The 27758-nt window shown below is 40.4% G+C and overlaps 1 protein-coding gene across 6 annotated transcripts in view; it reads left to right on the top strand.

The window, feature by feature from the left end:
- LOC129746178 (blastoderm-specific protein 25D) overlaps positions 1 to 11686 on the top strand; it is a 66491-nt gene extending 54805 nt beyond the window's left edge. For all 6 annotated transcript variants that reach the window (XM_055739716.1, XM_055739715.1, XM_055739714.1 and 3 more), the window contains 4 exons: positions 7516 to 8942; positions 9003 to 9494; positions 9909 to 10174; positions 10238 to 11686. In XM_055739716.1, the coding sequence (XP_055595691.1) occupies positions 7516 to 8942; positions 9003 to 9494; positions 9909 to 10174; positions 10238 to 10536 (2484 nt within the window). In that variant the 3' untranslated portion in view covers positions 10537 to 11686. The remainder of the gene's footprint in view (positions 1 to 7515; positions 8943 to 9002; positions 9495 to 9908; positions 10175 to 10237) is intronic.
- The last annotated feature ends 16072 nt before the right edge of the window (positions 11687 to 27758 follow it).

Raw genomic sequence — 27758 nt, 5'->3', positions numbered from 1 at the left:
TACTGGGCCATATACGCACAGCCGAGTGGGCGATGGACCCAACTCTTTTCGTCTGAGCCGATGAGGTTCACTTTGGTCTCATCCAACCACAGCACATTTCTCTATAGATTCTCCTTTTCTGGACCGACCCAATCGAAGTGGTCCTTCGCATACTTCAGTCGCGCCTTCAAGTGCTTCGGCGTCAGCATCGGCACTTTTCGAGGACTTTTTCCTTCTACTCCCTTCTCCGCCAACCGTCGCTGAACCGTCCGGAAACTCACAAATAAGTTCTGCTCGTCTCTGATCTGCTTGGACGCTTTGAAAGGGTCCTTTTGCGAGGCCTGCTTTATTGCCAAATCGTCCTTCGGCGTCGTTTTGCGGGGGCGGCCGGTCATTTCCCGTTTGCCGGTGCTGTGAAGCGCGTTGAAAACGAAAGTTTTCGACCTTCCTAAGTAGTCGGCAATCTCGCGTTGGCTTTTGCCAGCCTTGTACAGATTCCGGATGGTCGCTCGCTGGACCTTCGTGCAGTGCTGTGCCCGACCCATCGCTTTTTCGCTGAAAACAAAGTAGGAGGAAGGAAATCTATATATTTTGTTTGTTTTCATGATTTACATGAATAATTTTATGGGAAATACTTACCAGGACACGAAAATGGACAAACAACACCTTTTCTTCAAATCTAGAGCGCTGAAAATGCCGGTACAGCCGAACCGATGAGCTGGTCTTATTTTATGACGCGACTTTTTTCACCCTCTGACAGCTTTCTGGTCGAGTAGAACAAACGGGTTGCTTTGATTGCAACAAACGTGCAGTATACAAAGTTGGCATACTACAATAAGTGCTTGCCGCTAGGTGTCGCATATTATTATATTTGAATTGGCAGTTTATAAAGGCGATTTGAATATTTTGCATTAGAGCGATCCTATTCTATTGTTCGACACTGTAGCTTCATCAAGTGTGGGTTCACTCCTCGGATTGATCATTTTTTTAAAAAAATTTAATTTTTATCAAACTGCGTCAAAGATATTTGAAATTTGTTTTAAACGATAAACGAACTTACAAAACACCCGTGTTTTTTTTTATTCATTTTCATAGTATTCCGTCTCTTGACATAACTTGACGAACATAATTTCTAACATTCACTCGGTCTATGGTAGTGGTTTTCAAAGTGGTCCCAACCACCTTTAGAAGGCGTTGAGAGCTTCCATGGCATCGGTGAGCTCAACTTTGAAATTTGGGGATCGCTGGAAGGGCTCAGGGGAGCGGTGAGCGTCCACAACTCACGAAACAAAGTAGATTTGAAATTACAACGAGTAAATATGAAGTAAAACAATGAAATTTCGTTACTAAACATAAAATTAAAGCCAAATTTAAGGCTAAAATATGTATAACTAGCTGACCCGGTAAACTTCGTTTTACCTTTAAATAAATATATCGAAATGAATGTTTTATTTCATCTACACGTCCTTATCTTCATCGTGCTCGCGAATCGATTTTTATGAAAATCGTAACAAAATTGTATGGCTTGTATTTCATTTAAAGTTGGTTGAAACCAGTGATTGAAATCCTCACCAATTTTCTCATCAGAGGCTCTTAAAATACACGCTTTGAGGCCTCGCATAGCTATACAGGAGACGTTACACATACATTCATTCAAACCTCCTCCCATGAGGAGGATCTGCTCTGAGAGATACTATTCGTTTGCTGCCCCGAACGAACTCTCTCAACGTTCGGTTGCTATATGATGCATGAAGAAGACGAGGCACAAATACTCATTTACGTTCTTGAATTTGAATAACTCCAGCCGATAGCTGTCGTTGAGGAGAACATCTTCAACCTCGCCGCAAAGGTTGAGGCAACAACGACTGTGCTGTGCCTTTTGAATTCGGTTCCCTCAAGAATGTAACAGGAGATGAGTGAGAGTGAGAGCCATTCGTTTGGTTTTTTGGATTCGCTGCCTCGAATGTACCTATATTGCTTCGTGAAGGCGGGCCATGTTGAGAGCGTATGCATCATCGGTTTTGTCGTTTTCGCTGCCTCAAAGCAACCTTTGCTTCCGAGTAAAGCGTTGAGCGAGAGAAGGTTGATCAATTCATTCTCATCCAAATACAACCACTGGTTGAAACCCTCGAATACCAAATTTTTCTTCATTCCGACCGACCGTTTATAGGTGATGGTGTTACAAAAAAAACGCCTCCATTTTTATACTTAAGATTTTGCAGAGCTGCAAACAAAGTTTTGCCCCTGTATCTCAATCACGACCAGATTTTATTTTACATTGTAATTTTTATACGATATTTATCTGGTTTTGTCAGTTTAAAGCGGATTTTACTAAACAAGAATAATTGAAAATATGAAAAAAAAAAAAATCGAAAGAATTATGACATTTTTGCCAAGAGAATTTTTATGCTAAACCTTCTTTTGAAGAAAAAAAAAACATTTTTTCAGCACTGAACATACTGACAGTACATTTAGAACAAAAATTCGATCATTTTCTGGCTAATTTTTTTTTGTCAAATTTAGCAGGTTCGCAATACCGACGGTAGGTGGCGAACCTACCATTTGGCCGATACAAATGCCCGGTAGGAAAAAGGGACCTGTTAAGCCCGATATTAACGTCGAAATTGCCTAATTTTTTCGAAAGTTGGTTGGCAATTTCTAACTGGGATAACATTTCTTCAAATCGATCGATGCGCACTCTGGAATCGATATTGCGTACTGTTGGAAAAATTATCCAACGAACGAAATCGAGTGTCCAGTCAGTATGGTCAGTGTTTATAGTTCACTAATCACTAATCGTACTTCCACAGCCAGAACTTAAGTCTGAGTCCCGAAGAATAATAAAAACATTTTATTATTCATCTTGTCTTTGTTTATGCTTTTAATTATGTTAACATAAAAACGTTAAAATAATTTAAAACATAAAATGGTCGGGCCTACTGTGGAGCAGAGAACGCAGAGACGTCAGGAACAAGGAAAAGGAAGGAGCGTGGACCACCAGTACCATACGCTCCGAGGGGCATTGCGGTGGAAGCACGAGCTAAAAAGTGCTTCTTGATGATAAGGGATCCTTTGAAACATGAACTTTCTTTCAACGGCTGGAAATGAGTTATTTTGTACACAGAAATCTTTAAACAAGGTTCATGATCAGCAAACAAGATTTATCATCTGGAGAACTTAAAATCATTTAATATTAAAAATGGTGATATTATTTATTGATTTCTGTGTACCATCATTTCTGGTCATCGGCCAAGGATAAAGCGCCTTTACTCGCTCTTGAAAGTAAAAAAGAACAAAAAAAAAACATTAATAGAACCAAAAACCTTTCGAGGTCTTCGAGAGCTCGAAAGGTTCGTACAATAATTTAGGTAAGATGCAAAAGTATTTTACATATTGATTTTTCTGTAAGTCAAGTAAAGTTCAAAGTAAATTCAATATAATTAGACCCATCACAAATAAATTGTGTATTCTGAACACAATGAACAAGTGGAAGCATTCCGTTCAAATTCGAAAAGCAGAATTATTATAAAAGGATTAAATAAACGGCATCTTAGAAATATTTGTTTAAAAAAGTTTTTAATAATTTTTCATTTAATGATACTTATCTTAATGCAGCTACCTCCCTCAAAACTTCATTGGTACTTCAGAAAATGCCGTTTGGACATGACCACCGAAAAAAAACATAGCATGCCTTTAACCTCCGTTGGCAACCAAAGGACAAGCGTGTGGCAAACACATTTCATGGGAAAGAAACAAAGAAACGCACTACCCAAAGTCACCATAAATTCATTATTTTCAACCGCATTTCATATCCGGACACTCAAATTTCTAATATAAGCCCGCACTCTGATATTTTTCGCCTGTTGAATCAATATTGGATGCAATCGTGCATTCCCCTTAATTGCACAACACTTTGTTTTCCATAAACAAAATCTTCGATGCACAAACTCAAAATCACAAAACCACTATTTTTAACATTAGTCTAACACAACTAATGCAACCCGCTCCCGATCATACGGCGTTAGTATTTTTCGCGTATACAACTGATAGTTTCACTTGAAAACTGCACATTTTCCGGAAAAAATGACGAGCACGAAAAAAACACGTTCCTGGCTGGAACCCTCAGTATGGTCAGTGTTTATAGTTTAGAGTTTACGATGTCATACAAAAACACGTGTAACCACGTAAAAAACACAGAGAGACAACAACAATTAGAGTGGCAAACAAAAGCCGTCGTTCCGTTGCTGTACCAGATCTCGGTCTCGGATCCGCAGGCCAGCATGTACTTCGTCTTGGACGTATTAATCATCAACCCAATCCTTCCTGCTTCGCGTTTCAGTTTGCGGTAGATCTCCTCCACCGCCGCAGATGATCTGCCGACTACATCAATGTCATCGGCAAAGCAGATAAGTTGACTAGATCTCGTCGAATAACACCTTCTAGCGCCACGTTGAACAGGAAAGACCATCACCTTGTCGAAGCCCCCTGCGCGAATCGAATGAACCCGATAAGTTACCCGAAATCCGCACACAGCACTGCGTTCCATCCATCGTCGCCTTGATCAGTCTGATCAGCTTCCCGGAAAAGCCGTTCTCGTCCATGATTTTCCATAGCTCGTTCGTCGTATGCGGCTTTGAGGTCGATGAATAGATGGTGCGTAGGGACTTGGTGTTCACGGCATTTTTGGAGGATTTGCCGTAATGTGAATATCTTGTCCGTCGTTGACCGTCCCTTCATGAAGCCGGCCTGATGACTTCCCACGAATCTGTTTGCTTGTGGTGTGTGTCGTCAGGTAAGCTTCGGCACAGGCGGTAAACTCTCGTGCAACCAATCGAAACATCGGCATGGCTTTGTGAGATAAGGTCACATGATGGAATCCCAACTGTAACGCTATTTCTCCGACACGGAGCTCCTGATCCGAACGGGCGTTGCTATGGGCCAAAACAACGGCCATCGAAATTATTCCACCGTTGCAACACTGCTGAAAGTTGGGTTCAAGTTTCGGCCTCGTGGATGGTTGTCTATTTCGACAACCTTTTGGTATAGGTTCGATGGTTTTTTTAATGTTCTAGAAATGGAAAAAGTATTTAATCTGTTGGAAAAAGAAAATCCCAGTTTGATTGTGCAAATTTGTCACATTTTTTTAGCTGCCTAGGCCAGAACTAATCAAAACTTTCAAACCAAGAGGTGTTATGTTGTTGATGAGCATCAATACAAATAATTACATGTATCTATATGAACTTGTAAGTACTTAACCAAAAAAAAAGGATACGTAGGAAAATTTTCGAAAAATATTAATGTTCCTTAAAAAGTAATTGATAAAATTCACACACAAACACTCACCAGTTGAAAATTGTTGGGCCTGGCCTGGTTTCCTATATGGAGAAGTTTCCGAAATTCTCGATTCACCACCAATGCCACCGGATCCCCGGCTCGTTCCAGCAACGCATTGGTGGCCACCGTTGTGCCCATCCGAACCCAACCGATCAGCTCGGTATTTACGAGACCGTCCACCGTCTGGGATCGCTGTGGACCAATCTCCTGCTTCAGAATACGTAGAATTCCTTCAATGGGCGCATCAGGATAGTTGGCAGGATCCTCGAACAGTAGCTTAAGTCCTCTTCACCGATTCGGGCCACTTCGTCTTCGATTCCTCGAGAACCCTTCGTCACCTGCGTTACGATCTCCCCTAGAATAGGGCTTCTGATGCTGCTGGCCGTCGCAGTTTGTGGGCTGGTGTTTTGTGGGAAGTTCGATCCGATTCAGCTTTCCGGAGGGTTTGGAAAAGGGCCGTACTGCTTCTCGAAGTCCAATTATAGGAGGATCATCAATTTTTAGCATCCTATTGGGAAAGAAATAATTTTAAAAAATAATTTCGAGCACCTATAGCATATTATTAAACCTACCTTCAGCAGAGGATGCTTGTCGTATAATTTTTCTGATAAAGCAACTATTGTAATATTTCCAAAATGGCGATGATGAAATACCATTTTTTTCAACCATTTTGTGGTTAATGATCGAGAACTAGCAAAATGGTAAAACCAATTTCTTGAAAAATTGTTGAAAAATAACCATATTGACGGTTTTGAAGGAAAAACCATAAATGTTTTAAGAAAAATATGCGTGTACCTCAACATGCTGACGAAAGTTGAATGCTGCATCATGGACGACGAAACATATGTGAAGGCCGACTTCAAACAGGTCCCCGGCAATCTGTTTTTCACGACCAAGGCTAAGTTCAGCGTTCCGGAGCATGTCCGCACTCAGAAGATGTCCAAATTTGCGAAAAATTCCTGGCTTGGCACGCCATGTGTACATGCGGAAAGCGGAGTGCACCTTTCGTGATCCAGGACACGATGAACGGACAGGTGTACATGAAAGAGTGCCTCCAGAAGCGGTTGCTTAAATTCCTCTACTGAAGGCCCACAACGTCCCAACAATCTTCTGGCCGGATTTGGCCTCATGCCACAACCAAAAGGACGTGCTGAAGTGGTATGCGAACAATAAGGTCAATTTCGTGCCGATAATGTTCAACCCTCCCAACACTTCGGAGCTTCGCCCCATCGAAAAGTACTGGGCGATTATGAAGCAGCACCTTCTTAAACAACCTAAGGTAGTGAAGGCAGTCGAGGAACAGAAGAAAGTATGGGTTTACATGCAAAAAATGGTTGATTCACAGGTTGTGCAGAATCTTATGGCCAGGGTTAAGGCCAAGGTGCGGGCGTTTGCGTATGGACTGTGAATAAAATTACGAGTAAAGTGGTAAAATTAAGTTTAATAGTTATTTTTCAATCCCTGAAAATTTGATGGCAATCGGATAAACACTCGAATTTTGTAAATCAATTTTGTGTGTGACCATTTCATCGTGGACACCCTTTAGACCAAATGGCAGATCCCGCCGTGGCTCCATTTCCACACCCATCCACTTGGAGGCCGTGGGATGCCCGAGAAGTTGGAGAACGCTTTCCATGGATTGAGTGGATTGGAGACATATCGTTCATCCCCAAAAACATGGGTAAAATTCTAGCGCCCAGTCAATTAAAAAAATTCACCATAGTTTTACTTACGTTCAAAGTCAGAAATAGTCTTTTGTGATCAGCAAACATTGTGTAAAAAACTTGTAGCTGAACTTCAGAAACAATGTCCTCAAAAGGCAAAAAAGGTAAAAAGAGGTTATGGAGTTCAGGAGTGGACTGTAGATTCCAACGCATGGAGTTTCTCAAATCGACGATGGTTCAGAAGGGTTGATTGACCATTCTATAACATGACCTGCAACTTTTTGTGAAACTCCTTCCAATACGGCGTTCAACCCGAGAAAATCGCTTATATTCTATGAGACTAACTACTGTGATAAATCCCTGAATGCTTCAAAATGCTCAAATGCAGTAAGAAATTTTCACTCCAAAATTAAGAACAAAAAATCCAGATTTATTTACCATCTGTATTCGTACTTTTTTGTGATACAAACATTATATGATTGAATTTTCAGTAATTTCATTTTGAATCTCACCCAAAAATCTTTCTCGTTTCACCCAGGCCCTGCTCGCGCTGCACAAAGCGGAAGTCGCGGCCCTAAGGCAGGCCTTCGTACAGCTGGTCGACGAGAACAAGAAGCTTTACTCGGACAACAAGGAGGTTAACCAGAGGGCCGTTCTGCTGGCGCAAGAAATCGACGAACGGCACAACTCGCTGGAAACGTCTACGCGCAACAAGATCCGGCTGCTGGAGCAACGCCATCACGAAACCGTGAAGGAGATGACGGAGCAGTTGGCACTGGAACGGGAGCAGCTAACCTGTGCCAATGCGTTGCTCGAGAAGCGAATACGGGCCCTGGAGGCGGATGAGGGCCGGCTTAAGACTGAGATGGGTAGGCTGAGTGATGAGAATGATGGCTTGCGTGTAGAACAGGAAAGCTTGACTAAGGAGCTCACGGAAATTTTAGAGAAGAACATCAAGCTAAACCGGGATATCGCAGAGCTGGAGGAAAACAACCGTAACGATTTCGATGATGAGAGCTTCGGTCGAAAAGATGATCGTGAAGTGCTGGAACTCATCGAAAAGATTTCGCTTTTGCAGAGTGAGAATACGGAGTTACGCGATAAGAGCGATGAGCAAAGTGCCGAAATTGAGATGTTAAGTGCGGAACTAGCTAGATTCAAGTTGAAGCGGAGTGTCGTCAATAGGACCAGTTCTCTGGAAGTGTCCCCAGTGGTGGTTGAAGTAACCGGAGGGGTTGATGAGAACGCTAGTGCTGCTCGGAAACGGCAGGGTGATTCACCCAGCAAGGCACGGCTTTCGGATGAAAGTCCTAGGTTGGGCAAATTCCGAAAGTGTAGCAACGACACGGAAAACGAATCGGACTCGAGTGGCGATTGGATGGCGCTCCAGTCGGAGTTGGGCATTCGTGGAGACTGTGCAATAAATCCGGCTAGTGGTGTAACGAAAGAAGTGGAAGTTCGACAGTTGAAGAGCAGAATTGTTGAGCTGGAGAAGAAATTGGAAGAAAGAAAAGTGGCTGAAGGAACAACTGAACCAGATGAGAAGGGTGCAACGGGCGGGGATCAAGATAAGTTCAAAGCTCGTTGTGCAGAACTGGAGGCAAGTTTAGAACAGATGAGCAAAGAGTACGAAGCATGTGAAGATTATTGGCAGGCGAAGGTTAACGAAGAGCGGCAGTTGTTTGAAGAGGAACAGCGGGTGTCAGATGATAAATTTAACGAACTGTTGAAAAAGATGGCTGAGCTGGAGGAGCAGTTTGCCGGACAAGGTGGAAGTAAGAGTGAGGATGGGCGACTTTCGCCTATCGAAGAGAAGGATATACTGGAGCAACAGTATCTTGACCTGGAACTGGAGCTACAGCAATCTCAACTAATGCTCGAAGAAAAAACACACGAGGTGGACAAACTTCGCAACAGGATTCTGGAGCTGGAAAAGAGAAACAAATACCATTCGGATGCTCTTTTGTAAGATTTTGTGTAATTGAAGACAAAGAAAAGGTGACAAATATCTCAATTATTTTTCAGATCCTCTTCACCTCGCGTAGCTTCACCGGAAATGGACAGCCCGGCCAGTTCACCGATCAGCTATTTGTGGAACCAGAGCACCATTCAAGCACCAGTAGCGGCCCGAGATTATCACAATCCTAACTGGTGCCAGCAGCTAAAACTCAGCAGCACTCAAATCGAGATAACCCGTAATGGGACAGAAAGCGAAGAAAAGCTGAGCAGTTCCCTGTCGTCGATTCCAACTGCTGCTCGATCCAGCGCCGACGATCATCATTTGCTAAGCGTACCGGGCGATGCTGGTGCTGGGGAAGACTTAGCCGCGGGTGGTTTCAGTCGAACGATTTCACCGATCCAAAAACCTATCGCGGCGCCCACCGCCATCACTTCTTCGATGACGGACGTCGGTTCCTGCGGTGCCGTTGCCGACAATCAGGATCTGGTGGACTGTTCGGATGTGTGCTCGGTCAAATCGGTCAAGAGTACCCACAGCTTGGCGTCCACTTATAGCATGTAAGTGTTCAGCTTTTATTCACTATTTCAATTTTCTACTTGACGTAAACTTCCTGTTGAAGTGTTCTGTTCGATAGAAAGCATTTATTTCGGTTAGTTAGTTCTAAAATTGATGAATAACCCGACCAACATGAAGTGATTTCAATGCTTCCTGCTGCTAGAACAGAAACCCGATTTTTTGTTTTAGCAGCAGGAAGCATTGAAATCACTCGTGTTGAAACTGAACTGATCAAAGTTTCAAAGTCACTTGATCGGAAAGCTAGCATGGTTCCGTTTTGATTTGTTTTTTGAACAATCAAGAGCGTTAGCAGAAAGTCTACCTCAAAAGCAATTGTCCAGAAGTCTTTCCAGGAAATCATCCCAATACCATTGATTGATTCAAAATTTCATTGTAAACCTTTTTTTAATCTTTAGCCACAAATCCGTGTCGCAAACGGACGTAGCCATGGCCAGCCAGGAGCAGCTGAAACAGCTCCACCAGCTGCAGGAAGAAATCAAGGACCTCACGCATCAGCGCGACTGTCTCAAGGTGGAGTTCCAGCAGCTGAACGAGGTGAAACCCATCCTAGCCCGAGGCCATCCCAATCTGGGCCAGAAGGTGCATCATTTGGAACAGAAAAATCGGCAACTCCAAGCCATGCTCAAGCAGCAACAGGTCTACTCGGAGCAGTTCATGCATCGTAGGTTTCCGTTTAATAGGTTGATGAAATTAAACAAATTAATAAATATCCGTTTCCTTCCAGAAATTTGGCAACAGCAGCGGGGTGAAGTCAGCGAATTGCGGAACCGGCTGGAAGCGCAGAATATACTGATCACTGAGCAGGCCAATCGGCTCACCAATAACGATATTCTGGTTAAGGAGCTGTACGTGGAAAACTCACACTTGGTGGCCCAGGTTCAGCGGCTAGAGCAGCAGAAGGCCCGGGCCAATCTGTTGCAGCAGCTTTCCCAGGCTTCGGCCCAAGCAGCAGCCGCCGCCGCCCAGCATCCTCATCACCACCAGGCGGCCCAGCTTAGCGGAATGGTTCCGGGGCTACCCTAGCTAGGCGGGACCGAACAGACTACAGGCCAGGGCTACATAGGTGGTGCGAGGCTACCTTTTTTTAACGTGTCATAAACCGTATTTTATTTGCATCCCAAATGGTTTGCAAGCTGTCGTGGATAGTTTATGTCCACACGCAGCGGTAACTTTCATTTTTTTTGCTGCGTGTGTCTTCATCGTCGCCGAGGTCGCCGTGTTGAATTGTGAGAAACTAAACAAACGAATTTTTTTTAACTAATACGCACCAAAAACATTAAGAAAATAGGATTCAACTGCGAAGTTCCATGTAAAGGCATCCTTACCTCCTCGTGCAACTAATAAGTAGTTACTATTTAAATTCCTGTTACGTGTAAATATGCAAATGAGCACTCGAGGGTAGCAAAGCCAGCTCAGGGTGCAATGGAATCGCCGAAGGTTTTCCCGATAAAACAGAACTAAAACCAAGCATCAATACAATTGGTTCCAAACACATTCAAAGCTGAAAACTTCGTGCTGATTTGCTGATCTAAAGCCGTTTTTGCAACTTTCAGGTTTTAAAGCTTGAACGATTTATAGGGTAAACAACAAAGTTAGTGAAAATCATACTAGTGTTAACGAAAATTTCTAGTACATGTTAATTGAAGTGAACTAATATATTTATTACATTTTTTTTTTGAAAAATGAAGAACAAAACGCAAACTCCTCTGATCGAAAGTCGATATTCAACGGGAAAAAGGTTGATTAACTGTACGTAGACTAGAACACACAAAAAAAAAACAAACTCTCCTCGTCACATTTATACTCACATTTCAACTTTATAAATCTGACTGTAGGTCTGTATTTTCACTCATCTCAATCCTTTCTCCTAAACCTATCGCTAAAAAATCTTTTCGCAAGGCACTAAACTTTAGAAGGAAGAGATCCTTTACGATGACTAGTCTGAATATTGATGCATCTTAGCTTATTGATTGACTGAACCCTGGTGATTCCACTTGGAAAATTAAAGATGCGCAGTCTGAGTACCAAGAAACTTTTTCCATTTTTCCATATTGATTAAACTAGCAAATGAAAGCGGAATTTTTTAGTTCCGAACTATTTATACAACCTTCATAAATCCTAAACATATGGAAAAGATCTTATCAAATCGGTATCTTGCTAGGATAAACGTGCTTTTTAGAAGAAAATACTTGACCGATTGAAAAAGATTGGCAAATTTACAATTTTTACAGTTGCATAAAAAAATCAACACCGTGTTTAGGTTCATCAAATTTCGAGGTACTTTTCAACGAATCACGTACGTCTAAGTAATTGTGAACTAACCCTGTTTGAAACCTAGAAACTTCTCAAAGTGTGAAATTGATGAAAGAAACTACATCTTCTCCAACTTTCTAATCCTCTCTAGTCACTTTTCCCTGCTATAACTTTGTTTCACCCTTTATGGACTAAACAGACGTTACAGACAAAGTTGATCATATCCTTAAAGGTAAAAAACATTCAATGAAAACTAGCTGGATCAATTCTCATAGCTGACACAGTGCTGATCGCGTTTCGTACCGTTTTCTATCTACAACCTACACACATAAGTAGTTATTGTTAAAACTTTTCCAGCACCGTTGCTAAAAAACCCAAAAAAAACACTAAACTTCAAACAAACTACATTCTCAATCGACACCGATTAACCAATAGAGTGTTTTGTTTTAAAAAATCACCTAGATAAAATTAGAGAAAGAAAAATAAAATCCTTAGTCGTGTAGGCTTAAAAAAGAACAAATGAAATCATAGACTTGTTAGTGTTGTTGAAGAAACGGATTACTCGGTGTCAATCTGATAGTATCGTGTCGTTACATGATGGAAACATCGGAAACCATTTATTTCGTATAAAAAGTCATTTATATAAATATTGTTAACTGTAACAACCCTACATAGAGAAAAGAGAAACATTTAATTTATAGATAGTTTTGTGAGGATTTTTTTAAATCATCGGTAGATCAACCTACCGAACAAAAGACATATTTTTGTAAATATATTTACCACCAAACTACTAAGTCGTTTGTTTGACCGCTGTGTTTAAGAGAAGCAAAAAAGTCTATTTTACTATTACTTATTGTGCACTGATCAATAGAGAGAACAAGCAAAAAAGGAAATTATAAATACCTAACGAAGCCAACACTTTTCTGGCAATAACTACCTACACTACATAGCTAACACCGTTATGTAGGGGGAAGTCGTCTACTACCGGACACTTAAGGTTTTTAAGCAATAACTTCAAAAATAGATTTTTGTAAATATTGGTTCCTCTACTGATTTGAAGAGTATCAATATTATGATCACTTAACTATATTAGAAAAAAATTAATTTACAACATATTCATGTGGTAAGAGAAATCATTTCATGTCAGATTTCACTCATTTCCAGAAGTGTTGTCTATAGCCGGACACTACGAATTACTTCACCAAAGTTGTCACCCATGGCACAAAAACGTAGCAAAATGACTGAAATCACATGCACAGATCTTGTGAGTATGTGTTTTCCAATACTGAACGTTCTATGAAGCCAATCATAAAAGTTTTTTTGACAAACCAGAATGAAACATTTGTTTCGAAAAAACTAGAGAAAAATTGTCTATGACCGGACAGCAAAATTTAAATTTTTCTCAGAGGACCAAAATAGTTTCGTTATTGAATCCTTATCTTCTGCTGACCATTTGACGGTGCTATAGAGATGAAAAAATGAAAGTTTCAAGTTGAAATCATCTATAATTTTTAATATTATCTTGTCCGGTCATAGACAACAATTTGGTGTCCGGTCATAGAGAAATCGCACTTTTTTTAATTTTCCTAATATTTCGATTGAACTTCCGTTTTGTTATCTTATATCTACTGTGATCGAAAGATAACCAATCAACGATGTCGCTCATGTGCAGTTCAAATTTTACAAGCCGAAAAAACTGACCACAATACAAATGCAAAGTTTAGGCGATCCTCTCCGTACTACTAGGCAAAAGCTTCAGATGCCTATCATTGGTTTACCTTTTCAGATTGGATTACCATATTTCTAACACCATATCAGGCTACTATTTACTTTATTTTCATGGCGTTAAAACATTATTAGGATATTGTGTTTTCGAAAAATCTATGTTGTCCGGCCATAGGCGATGTCCGGCCATAGACGACTTCCCCCTACATCGAAATGATTATATGATGAGGAATAGCATTCGATTGAAAAATGCAAAAATTGTAAATTGAAAAGACAACAAATAAACGTTATTGAAAAGAAATTCAAAATTTTCAATCTGAAACTGAATCCGAACTATGAGTCTGGTCATTGCTTCGACTTTTTCGACTTAGTATAAGAAAACAGCATGGGGTGACTACACAAATCTTGAATTGGCTGATACACGAGGTACAACTAATAATCAATCCCAACACACGTTGCCAAAATGAGTAACTGGATTCAATGTTCTTTTTTCAAGTGTCCCTTTTGAGGATTTAGATGGTACCGTAATGCACACCGTGTCTAGTCAATGTAATCATGCAGGAATGGCCTGAAACAGCTAAATAAACTTTTCAGGTGCTGAGAGTTCATACGACCCTACATATACAAATAGATAGAAATAGGTAAGGGAAGGGTAACTTATGTTTATAGGAAATCCTACTTGACAGATTGATTTTACAAAATAAACAAACACAAAATCCTAAAATTTACCCGAAGGTCAGGAAAAGTTCGAAGCATTTCATTTTATTCTAAAGTTAATGTACAGTTAATGGAAGAAGAAAAACGAAAAATTTGGTTTCGAAACAAGGTTTTATCGGTAGCAGTCAGTCATAAATGTTGATCTGGAGCTATCATAAAATGGAAACTTGTTACGGCCCTAGAAACACGCGACGATCCGCTTTTCAGTTTACACCCTGGAAGGTTTAGAAAACATCACTCAAACCATTTTTCAAACTGTTCAACGATCGGCACCGCCAAAAAATCAGAAAGAAGATAAAAATGAAAAAATAAACCATGATTTTTTGTCTTTATTATTGAGAGTTTCAGCCTTTGTTATATAGTTCATTATTTCCTTTTTCTTTTATTTTTGGTGGCTTCAGAGGGCTCCAGAGAAAAGTTGTGTTCTTTCCGTTGCATTTGTTTATCTTATTAAAAACTATTCCGATTTAGTAGATTAAAACAATCAACCATCAAAGATTAGATAAGCGTTATTTCAAAATACAAACCGTTTTAATAGCTGTAATTTTTTGCCTCGGAAGAGCATTTCCAAAAGTTTTCAGAACACCCTTCAGTAAGTAATGGACTTTCCTTTTGAAAGGTTCGATGTTGTGAGATTATTGGTCTTTACTGTTTCATTATCCTATTCAGACTGAGCTCTGCTCTCAACTATGCCCGATATTTATAGTCTGTTATACTCTTGGCGCACCCATCTAATTATGCCAGTTTACTGTTCTATTCAGGATGCCACATCCTCCCTTCAATCCAAAATAGATTTGAAGTAGTAACTCATAATACCGTAATCTGACAAATTCCATTTTTATTATAAAAATCAGAACACCCAACAACACTGTTTATTGTTTGTTGTTTTGTTTTGTTTTTGTTGACTTTTCCTTTCTTAATTTCGATCGTTTTTAACCATTCCCAATATTATTTACAGTTTCCAGTAACTGTCCTTTTTCTCTAATTTCCTTGTTTTCATCATTCTACAAATCGTATCTTTTTCTTTTCATGTTCCTTCCATTTATTTCTTTCAATTCCTTCAATTCTTTTTCTTGTTATTTATTTCTTCCAATTTAACCCTCCTTTTCACAGAAATGCTTAATCTCACAAATTTTTATGTCAGATTTCTTTCTGTCTGAAGCTTGTATTTCTATTTTCATACTCTTATTTTTCAGTCTTCGCATGAAAACAGGTTTAGTAATCTCTGTTTAGTTTTTTTTTCTTAAGACATCCTTAATTTTTTTGCTTATTTTTTTCACACCTGCCTTTTCCTCTTCTCAATATTTTTCTTCCTTAGGTTCGTTCTCTCACTATTATTTTTAACTAGATTGCCATCTTAGCAACTCATATTCCGTATTTCTTTTTCACAACTAACTTTGCATTATTTTGCTTGATTTTTGCAACTTTCTTTCTATCTAAACATCTAATTTTCCGCTCATTTTCCCCCTATTATTTTGCAACACCTGATTATGAGCTTCTACTCGAATTCAGGATTTTTTCCAATTAATGTTCTGCCTTCATCTGACCGTGAGCTCAACTCTGATTCAGGAATTTGTTATTTTATTGTACCTTCACCTGACCATGAGCTTGTACTCGGATTCAGGAATTTATTCTATTCAACCTGACCGTGAGCTTAACTCTAATTCAGGATTTACTCATCAATCAATTGCGCCTGGGCTAAACCCGACTGCAAATTCAACACTGCCTGGAGCTCAACTCGGACTAGTGCTTGTAAATTTCATAAATTTCTACCCAATTTAACCACCGCTGGGCTCCGCATACTGTGTTTCTCTCGCTTTGTGCATCGCACCACCCTGCACATACAATAACCTTGAAAATTTACACCGTTTAACTTCGGGCATCACTTTAAGAATACAGCATCGCGCCATTTTGGACGCCATCGCATAACACCTTGGATCTTGCACCACGCACCACACCACCACCGGTGTCATATAGCACCACTTCACACACAGTAGCATAAAGCGGCCCGCTTCGCCTTGGTTTCGCACCTCTTCAGTTAGCGCAAAACTTATAATGCCAACCGAAAGTGTCACACCGTACCTCCTTGGCGCTGGCATCCTCTTTGGTCCTAGCAGCAAATCCGGTCCTGGCACCACCCCTCTTTTGCACCAAACGATTCAACACAAACTCTGTCTCTTGAAGGGGGCAGCGCATCTGGCGGATCGCCAATGTGAGATTATTGGTCTTTACTGTTTCATTATCCTATTCAGACTGAGCTCTGCTCTCAACTATGCCCGATATTTATAGTCTGTTATACTCTTGGCGCACCCATCTAATTATGCCAGTTTACTGTTCTATTCAGGATGCCACAGATGTCATCGAATAATTTACGAAAGTAGAGAGACAAAACATTGATTATCTCCCTCCCAGATTTAGACGATGTTATGCAATATCAGGGATGCTTTAAATTATGTATTACCTAGTTTTAGTGGCTCCAGAGAGCAAATCAACATCCGCTTCCGCTTCAGTACAACGGCGCGATATACATGGAGTGTATCGATAGAAGATCCAGCAGTCGGCCGATGAAGCTGGACGTGTACGCTTGCTGGCACTGTACTATTTCGTCACGTTAACCGTGGTGTAATTGGCTAACGCGTCGTTGTCGTCTCTTTCTAACATCGATACACAATGTTCTTAAAATTAAAATGAATTTAACCTTGTGAAACTGTTTTTTGGATAACAGTAAAAACTTACCCACAAGATTGATCGTAGCCGAGAGTATTCATATAAAAGTATAGAACTTCCGGCATACAGATGTCTTCGAGGTACCAGTGAAATGAAACAAACAATTTAAGTAAACTTCGAGAACAAATAAAAAAGAACTTTATTAAAACGTATGTACAGTTCGAGAGCGTAAGAAAGAATGATGAAAAAACTGTACACTGTAGTAGGCGAGTGACTGAGAAAAGTTCTGACAGTCACTCACAGATTCGCTGTTGTTGTGAGCGGCTGGAAACACAGTTGCCAGCTCAACACTCCTCCTCAACGGTTTCCAGCACCTGAAACTACCAATCCCATCATGGCAGAATACTTGCGAAGCTTTGTGGCCCCTACCGGTTTGGTGAGTAGATCCGCTGCCATGTCTTCCGTCGGGCAATAGGAAAGTACAAGTGTATTCTGGTCGCACAACTCCTTTACAAAACAACGCTTTGTTTCGATGTGCTTGGAGCGTTTTGTTACCCGTTCAGATGCCACAAATTTGATGCAACTTTGGTTGTCCTCTCGCATTTCCACAGGATCAACCACGGATTCCCCGAAATCGGCCACCAATTTCCGTAGCCAAACAGCTTCCTGGCTAGCCTCGCTGAGCGCCACGTATTCGGACTCCATGGACGACAGCGTGACACAATTCTGGAGTCTGCTCGCCCAAGAAATCGCACCACCGGAATACAGGAATACGTAACCAGCAGTCGAACGTCTTGTTTTCAAATCGCCGGCCCAATCTGCATCCGAATAACCAAGGAGCTTTCCCGACGAGTTCCGATATTTGAGCTGCCATGTTCTGGTTCCTTTTAGGTAGGCCAAAATGCGTTTCGCTGCGACCCAATCTGCCTTCGTCGGCGAACACACTCTGCGTCCAAGGATGGAGACGCTGACCGCAATGTCGGGTCTTGCACACACAGCCACGTACAGCAGTGCCCCAACAAGACTCCTATACGGCGTCGAGCTATCTAATTGTGGGCCCTCCGATTTCATCTTGACAAAACCTTCGTCCATCGGCGTTTTGGCAACCTTTGCATCGGCAAGTCCAAATCGATGCACTATCCGGTCGATGTAGCCCTCCAAGGAAATACCGTACCCGTCTTGAGACTTCGTGATTTCCAAACCTAGGAAATAGCTCGCATCACCGAGATCCGTTAGCTCAAACTCCTTCCTCAGCGAATGATAGATTTTCTCTATCTCGGTTCCGTCTTCGCTTCCGACCAAAATATCGTCGACGTAAATAAGCAGGTACACCCTTTTTCCGTTGACCACTTTGGTATACAAGCATGGATCCGCAATGCCTTGTTTAAATTCCATCTGCAACAGGACATTGTGCAGCCGTTGGTTCCAGCATCGCGCAGACTGTTTGAGCCCGTATATGCTCCTCCTTAACCTGCACACCAGCTGTTCGCTGCCCTTCTTCGCATAACCGGGTGGCTGCCGCATGTACAATTCTTCATCCAAAACACCGTACAAGTATGCAGTTTTGACGTCGAAATGTTTCAACTGCAACTTGTACTTGCTTGCTATGGCCAGCAGCGTCCGCAACGTAGTTTGCCGAATGACAGGAGCGAACACCTCGTCGTAATCCTGGCCGAACTTCTGCGTGAAGCCTTGCGCCACCAGACGAGCCTTATATTTCACTGGCTCTCCAGCAGCATTGCGCTTGATTTTGTAGACCCAGCGACATCCGACCGGCTTCCGTCCCTCAGGTAGTTCCACCAAATCCCAGGTTCCGTTGGTGGCATGCGACTTGAGCTCGTCGTACATGGCTCTCTTCCAATCAGCACTATTATCACACCGCAATGCATCTTGAAGATTCGTAGGCTCCATCTCCTCCTCGAAGGGAACTCCAGCCGCGAAGATTTCTTCAATCAAACGTTGCGGCGGGATTCCTTTCGTTGGCCTTTGCGAGCGCCGGGCGAATTCATCCATAGGAAAGCCCCTGAATGACGTTTCCCCATCGGTCGCATCTCCGTAGAAAGACTCATCAGGATCGTCGGATTCAGCCTCTTCGTGATTAGCATCACTATCACTGTGGTGTCCACTTTCAATAGGCACTGGAACACTTAATGGTATAACCATTTCTTCGCCACCTTTTTCTGCACTTTTAGGTTCAACCATTTCAATTTGTGGCAACACTTTTTCAACTCGACCCTCGTCGATTCCTGGTTCGATGAACTTTGCATCCCGACTCACACAGATCTTATCGGTTTTCGGCAGCAAGAAACGGTAGGCTTTCCGCCCCTCGGCATACCCCACGAACACCATCTTTGTCGCTTTCATATCCAACTTGCGACGCTTCTCTTTTGGGATGTGAACAAATGCACTCGATCCGAAAACCCGCAAGTGCGCATACGTCGGCTTTTTCCCGTACCACATTTCATGCGGCGTCTTCTCTCGTGTCGATGTCGGCGATCTGTTCTGAAGATAGCACGCCGTGCAGAGTGCCTCACCCCAATACTTCTTACTGAGGCCCGACTCTGCCAGCATGCACCTGACCATCTCGATCAAGTACCGATTTTTACGTTCCGCCTTCCCATTTTGCTGAGGGGAATACGGAGCCGTTTGTTGCAACTCAATGCCACTTTCAGTCAGGAACATCTTCAGCGGTTTGCTCGAATATTCACCACCGCCGTCCGTGCGAATCACCTTGGGATACCGTCCGAATTGGTTCTTCATCATGGCACAGTACTCCCTTAATTTTGCTTCCACTTCTGACTTGGCTGTTAGCAAATACACCACGGTGTACCCACTGAAGTCGTCCACCATTGCTACATAGAACCGATTTCCACTCGGTGTACACACCTCCATGGGACCCCCCACATCGGAATGGACTAAATCCCCCACAGCACTTGATTTACTCAGAGACACTTTAGGAAAGGACAATCGGCTCATTTTTCCCGAACAACAAGGCCCACACAACTCATCGACATTGCACTTATTCATCTTCAAGCCGAAACCCAAGTCATCACTAGCGATTTTCTGAACCGCTTCCAAATCGCGATGCCCAAGCCTTCGATGCCATAAATGCACACAAAGATCCGAGTGTTGTGCTTTTGACACTAATGCCTGATTAGAATGCTTTTTCAGACGGTACAGCCCTCCACTTCTTTCCCCAACTAACATTTCTTCTTCGTTTCGCAGGACTTTGCACTCAGATTTGTCAAACACTACTTTGAAGCCCAAATCGCAAATTCTGCCCACGGAAAGCAAGTTCCCTGATAGGGAAGGAACATGGTACACGTCACTCAAGTTTACCGTAACGCGTTCACCGCTGCTATTGGTCGACACTAACTTCCCAGTACCGACACCAACCGAATTGATGCGAGAGCCATCTGCCAAACTGACTTTCGATTTCCTCGAACTATCAAGATTCCGAACTAGGCCCTTTTTGCTGGTCATGTGAGACGTGGCACCGGAATCAAAATACCAATCATTCCCCTCACTTGACTTCGCCGCCATCAAACACACTTCCAATCCGTCCGGAACACCTTTTGCCAGTTTGGCCTTGGATGGGCCCGGATTTCTGTCCGTTTTCTTCACCAGTGTCGGACAATATCGACGGATATGACCAGGCTGCTCACATTCATGGCACTTCAAAATTTCTTTCTTCTTCTTGTTCACTTTCTTCTCGATTTTAAAAACTTTCTCTTTTCCAGACTCACTACCATCACACTCCAAACGACGTCGCCATTCGTCACGTAATTTGCTCTGCACAAATTGAACCGTGATTTCTTCGTCCGGTCGGTTCTCAATAACATTGATTAAACTACCGTAGGACGAAGGCAGGCTAGACAGCATGAGGGCAATCAAAACACGATCCTTCAGTCCCTCACCCATCACATCAAGCCGATTATGTAGCGCCGTCATTTCATTGAGATGGTCCGGAAGATTTCCGTCCTCCGACAGCCGGAGCGAACATAACTTCCGCAAAACGTGAAGCGTACTTGAGAGTGACGACTCCTGATGAATCCGTTGCAGGGCACCCCACATCTCACTTGCCGTTTTCATCCGGATGATGTGGACCAACTGGTTGTCCTCCACAGCCAAGCCAATCAGAGCGCGTGCCTTGCCGTCTTTCAGCGTCCACGCAGCAACTTCCCTGGCATCTTCCGGCTTCGGACCTTCCACAATGTCCATCAAGTCCTCCTTCAGCAGCAAAAGTTCCATTTTGAACTTCCACACGGCGTAGTTGCTCTCGTTTAGTTTCTCCATAGAAACTTTCGGATCCGCCATTTTGTTTTACACACGCGGTTTCAATTTTCCGGGAGAAAATAATCGCAACACTTCACTTTCGCGAGTCAAAAAAGTCTTTTAATTTCCGTTTATTTCCGCGTTACACTGGGCCCATAACCTCTTCGAGGTACCAGTGAAATGAAACAAACAATTTAAGTAAACTTCGAGAACAAATAAAAAAGAACTTTATTAAAACGTATGTACAGTTCGAGAGCGTAAGAAAGAATGATGAAAAAACTGTACACTGTAGTAGGCGAGTGACTGAGAAAAGTTCTGACAGTCACTCACAGATTCGCTGTTGTTGTGAGCGGCTGGAAACACAGTTGCCAGCTCAACAAGATGAACGTGTCCCATTCTGCGTACCCCAAGGTAATCAAATAAAATTCGTAAAAATAAGATTTCGGAATATTACCTTCGAACCGTTCCTTTCGTCGTCTTTTGACTGCTCTTTTGTGGACAGTTTCGGTTATAAAATTTGATTGTCCATCCGTTTGATTGTCATCCTTTCCGACCAACATTTCGCATTTTTTTTTATCATCCAGCGCTACATTTTTCCAGTATTATTGTATATTGTGATCGTTGCTTTTCAGCTACCTCCGAATCATTGGACATTTTTTAGTGACCTCCGATTTATTGGACATTTTTAGTGACTTTTTTCTGCCGAATTGGAAAACAATGAAAACCTCGTCAAACTATTCCTCAAACTATTTTCGATCCGTGACTGACCAACACTACCACTGCTTTCATTTATCACCTGGGAAGATGTTCCCGGAAACACATCCTCTTCGTCTGCGGGAACCCAGCAAACTCTTCGTCGGAACTTTCCGTGTGTCCGTAGCACAATTTAATTAAATTCAAACCTTATAAATTTGCAGCCATCTTACACCGTTTTTTGAAAAAGATCAGAAAACATCGGTATCGAATTTTGAATACGGCGAATGCGTCAACATTGCTGTTTCGAGAAAAACGCGTTCAAAGTTTGACAGCTTCATAAGTGTGTGGATGGGTCAGCATGCACGGCGGCCCGCATCAGGCGGGCAGCCAGTCAGTCCAGTCTAACCGTGCAGCGCGAGGCATCCTCCTCCCCGGGGAAACGCATTCGGTGTAGGATTCTGAATTGCTTTCCGAGCCCTGATCCGAGCGAAATAAAGATCCAGATTGTACATTTGGACAGGACACGAACCTGCAATCTGCGTATCCGAAGTCCGAACCTTACTCGGGTTTAAGGCAATTGCCAAAAAAATTAATCTACAGAAACGGTATACTTTCAAAAAACGGATGTACCGTTATTCCGCTACATCTTAGAACTAAGGCTATCAGTATTGCACATGAGGGGCTACAAGCGAAATTAAAAAAGTATGCTGCGGGGAAGGATCTGGTGCCCGAAAATGGCCAGTGATGCAGAAAAATGGGTCGAATCATGCTCCGTATGCGCGGTGAATGGCCGCCCGGAAAAACGAGTTTTCGCGCCTAAGGCTGTTTGGGACACCATCGCCATCGATTTCACCGGGCCCTACGCGAAGGTGGGGAATATTTTATTCCTCGTAGTGATAGATCTAAGATCACGTTACGCTATCGCTAGACCAGTCAAAACGACAAGATTTGAGTTTACTGAGGCTATTTTAAATAGCATATTTGAAAAGGGAGGGTTTCCGAGGGCTATAAAATCCGATAATGGATCTCCTTTTAACGGTAGCGACAAGCGCTCGATTTTGTTCATCAAGAGGAATACAAACCATATTCTCAACACCGTTCTACCCTCAGCAGAATGACCTTGTTGAGAGCTTTATGAAAGTAATCAATAAGGCCATGTCTGCGGCATTATCTGAGGGCTTAAGCTATCAAAAACAACTCCAAGCAGCTGTACAAGCTTATAATTCCGCAGAGCACACTACAACAAAACTGCCACCGCATTAAGCTATGATGGGCAGGAAAATTCACCGGAACACGGCCGCTATTGTGTCCTGGATAGTCCGAATATGGGGGAAAATTTTTGGAGGCTAACGATCGCAATACAAAACTTTCCTCTATAAAGATCGAGAGGACAAGCTCGAGCTTGTAAGGTCAAACCTGGAGATGAAGTGATCGTTGAGAGGCAAACTAAATATAAGGGCGAATCTAGATTTGACAAGCAACGCTTTAGGGTAACAGCTGAAAGGAACGGTACTTTATTCCTGCAGGATTCGGATGGCCGCCAAATTGAAAGACACGTCTCTCAAACCAAAAAAGTACATCCTTGGAGATCCGCTGAACGGGGTTACCCTGATCACTTGGGAGAGTCCGGAAGTCCTGTTAGCGACCTTAACCTTCATGCTCCTTGTAGGAAATAAGATGAGGATGAATAGTCTGAATAATACAGTTGAAGAAATTAAGATGAGCTTTAATAAAATAAATATAGTGAACTAGAGAAATAAGATTGAAAATGTGGCAACACTATCGCATCATGTCAAAAACACTAACCCTGTAGCTGACAGGTCTGGTCGTTAACGTCGTTGAACGGGGAGAAATTTAAGCGAGATGGAGAGAGAAGAGGAAGAAAGCGATTCAGATCGAAAAAAGAGTCAGTTTACAGACTAATTTCCGAAAGGACGGACGGCGTCTTCGTATAAGGGAATAAAATAGTGAAAAAAAAGAACGAAAGTGAGTCGGTCGGTCTCGACACTCCTGTCTCAAATACTCAGCGTCCATCTATACGGATACGCTCGACTGGTAGAGAAAAATTTATGTCCGTTTGCTTCAGGTATTGATTGAGGAATAAATTGGTCGAGCGTCAAATAAAACTCACAGCTTACTATTCTGGCAACCTTAAATGCTATTTAATAGCTATTTAATCTTGTCTTTTAACACAAAAAAAAAAACATTATATTTGAATGATTTTCTGTGTTGAACCAATTGAGGCTATATTTAGGTTTTTTCAGTGTAAGTCAGTAAAACATCATAAAAAATTTATACCCTTTTCAATGAATGTCATTTTTCTCAAGTAGAAAATCATAGATAAATAAAAGAAGATTAGAAAAAAACAGGGATTGAAAATGATCGAGTAAAGATTTTATAAGAAGCGTTTTCACAAGCGCGGAACAACTATTTTGAAGTGGTAGAATCGAAGAGGGTTGAGTCTACCATAAAAGTGTTCTCAGAAAAAAAAGCGGGACAGCGGGACATTTTCTAAAAAAGCGGGACGGATGGCAACCCTAACATAAGGTATTAAAGCAACAAAAATTATCATACATGTTGATTTTTTTTTATTATAATTATAAAAAAAAAATTGTTGATTTTGTCATTTTTAAATTTATTTTTGTGTTTCAGTTTTTAAGCATTTTTGCCATTTTTGTCATTTTTGTTTTTCATGTCAGTTTTGTCATTTTTTCTTTTTTTCAATGTGGCCTTTTTTTTCATTTCTATAATTTTTGTGGTTTTTGTTTAATTTTTTTTCTGTAAAATATTGGTAATTTTTGTTTTTTTTATTCTTGCCATATTTGACATTTGATTTTTGTCATTTCATATTTATAGTTTTGTCAATTCTGTCATTTTTCTTCATGGTTTGGTCATATTTCAGTTTTTGTCAATTTAGTCTTTTTCTTGGTATTTTTATGAATTCTGTGGTTTTGTCTTTTATTTTTATTTTTATAATTTTTTTTTCATTTCTTTCATTTTTGTTATTTTTGTCATTTTTATCATTACTGTTATTTTTATCATTTTGTCGTTTATATGATTTATTATTATTTTTTCAATTATTGTCATTTGACAACTATTTTAATTACAATTATTTTTGTCATCATTTTCATTACTGACATTTTTATCTTTTTTTTTTGTCATTTTTTGTAATTTTTTAAATTTTTTCAGTTTTTTGTATATTGGTGTATATTTCAAATTTATGTCATTTTTTTCACTTCAGTCTATTTTTTTTCATATGTGTAAATTCAGTCATTTTTGTCATTTTTATCATTCGTGTCATATTTTTAGTCATCGTTGGTCGGCTTCTGTTTCTGTTTTCTACTTCGTTTTTCAAAACGTTTTTTTTGTGGTATATTTTTTCAAATCATGAAATCAGAACTAATCTGAACCAAATTCTGTCTTCTGTGTGGACAGAATCTGTACCGAAAAATAACGCGAAAATTTTTACGTTTTTAAGATTAATCTGTTCTTGTGGAACAATTCGGAAGTAGGCCTTGGTTTGGCTGGCAGCGAAAAAATTTTCCTCCTGCCAAAATTTGTGTTTCTATTTAATTTAATGTTTCGTTATACAATTTGAAAAATACAATTATTCTGTTAAGTTCAGTGCACATAAGGGGCAGCCTTCCATCCATCAGTTTTGAATCCGGATGTGTTAAAATCTTAAGAGGAAGCCGAAGAGAAAGCTCTTCCGATGGATACCACCAGGGCTTCCGACATTTAGCAGACGCACGAGGATTTGCGGAAAAACTATTTTATCTGGAGCTAAGTATTTTTTATCTTAAAACTTTGATATTTATCGGTTGATGGGATAGTACATACGTTTCCGCGTTACGTTTCGGGCACATGACTTTCTTTCTAAGATGCTGCTCGAAAAATATGCTACTTAAATATTTTTTCGAAAGAAGATTAGTGAAGAGAGTTTATCATGAATATTACCAGAAAATGGACTAGTTATATCACTAGGCGGTTGGTAGAAAATATTAAGAAATTTTTAATTCTTATTTGTTAACAGAGCAACTTTTTATAATTTTTTTTTTACATATTTGAAATGATTTGGACTGTTTATTCTGAAGATCAAAAGGGTTGATTGATAGTCAAATTAGGATAAAGTTTGCATTTCAATTTCAGTTAATTTATTTTTTAATAATGAAACAGCAAGTTGCATTTTATCGATTTTTTTTTATTTCTGCACTGGAAAAATATATTCCAACCATTTCCTATAGCATCAGTTTTAATACTTTTTCCTAGTCAATATTTACATTCAGGTATGAATTTACCATTGAAAAGAAGAATCAAGGAAAGTTGATTTATTAATTTTTGATATACTGAAAAGCTTTAGCTATCCAGGAAGTCTTGAATCAGTATTAAAAAGACAGCGAAATTCCATGCTTTTTAAAAAATTGTTTTAAAAGAGTTGCTATTCATCTTAATTTTTATTTTTAAACAATGTAGCTTACAGTTGGAAAAAAATTAGCAAAAATAGCAAAAAATACATTTGCAACACAGATATTACATAAAAAATGTTTGAAATAAGACAACAAAATATATTTAATCAAAATTAAAAAGTTTAAACCTTGCAAATAGAAAATTGTATTAAATTTTTAGTTTCCACCAACTTATTGCTTTGATCATGTTCGCGTGATAACCATCAAGTTTAAAATTCAATGAAATGTTTTTTTGTTTTGATCAAAGTTAAAAATACAAAAATTTTTTTTGAAAATTTGGAGCTCAGATCAAAAAACTAAGATGATGGCTTTCAGAAAGACACTCATAACTAACTTATAGTTTGATTGATTTTCTCGATGGAAGTGTGTTTGCAAAATTGATGGTTTAGTTCGTACCTCTCAATACTTTAACAACGTCATAACATTACTTATGATTAAAAGTTAGCTTTGAAAATAATATAAGAATTTAGTGTTTTTTTTTAAATTATCAAAAAATAAAACTGAAGGAACGGGGATAGTAGCTCAGTATGGATGGTGAATTGTAATAATTTTGTTGTATGTTTTTTTTTGTTGGATCCTTGTATTGAATTGAATTAAGTTACAATTAGAAATTGTTTTGTTTCATGCTACACAATATGGTTTTTTGAAAAAGGCAATAATCATAGAAGAACAATTTGGAACAATTTGTGTGTGTGTGTTATTACAATATAATTCATTTTCATTATAAGATGCTTTCCGTCTTCAACCATTAAAGTCTTTTTAAAAACTCTTTGCTTCAACAGGGATCAGTGTTAGGAAAAAGAGCTGGTCGATCCATTTTTATTGGATTTTTATCAAAAGCCTCATAGAAATAGGAGTTTCCTTAGGAAATGTCTAGGAGCATAGAAAGAGGTAGGAAAATCGTGATCGCACCATTTACCACAATGGATCCTGATCTCTACCTTTCACCAACTAACACAACCCCTTCCTCGGGTACTTGAATATGGATTCGCAGAGGTATAGACGGTTTCCATAGTTTGTGATACTAACTTTTCGCTGATTCTGACAATTTCAAAAACAAATTTTTTGAGTATGCAGGAGCGAGAGGTTGCTGGTTGAACTTAAAGAGTATCTAACTAACAATCCTTCCCTTTTCCCCATTGACTACTAGGACGTGGCCGGCGCCGTTATTAATCAGATAAATCATATAAAAAAGGGAGAGCATCAGTTTTGTACAATGAGAATGGCTGCTAATCCCAAGCACCTTTCTTTTTGGGCTTTGTGCAAAATTGATGGCCTCGATTAATCACGGAGTACCAACCATTGGCGACGTGGAACTTGTTCTACTTAGCCACGCCAGCGATCATGGAATTCGAAATGTATTGTTTGAAATCAAATGTTAAAAATACCTCATTCCTCTAAAATCGATTTAAAAACAAAAACCTGTAAATTAAGCATTTCGAGTTC

The sequence above is a fragment of the Uranotaenia lowii genome, chromosome 2 (genome assembly GCF_029784155.1).
Source record: "Uranotaenia lowii strain MFRU-FL chromosome 2, ASM2978415v1, whole genome shotgun sequence".
In the NCBI taxonomy this organism is placed as follows: domain Eukaryota; kingdom Metazoa; phylum Arthropoda; class Insecta; order Diptera; family Culicidae; genus Uranotaenia; species Uranotaenia lowii.
This window is presented reverse-complemented; position numbering and strand designations above follow the sequence as displayed.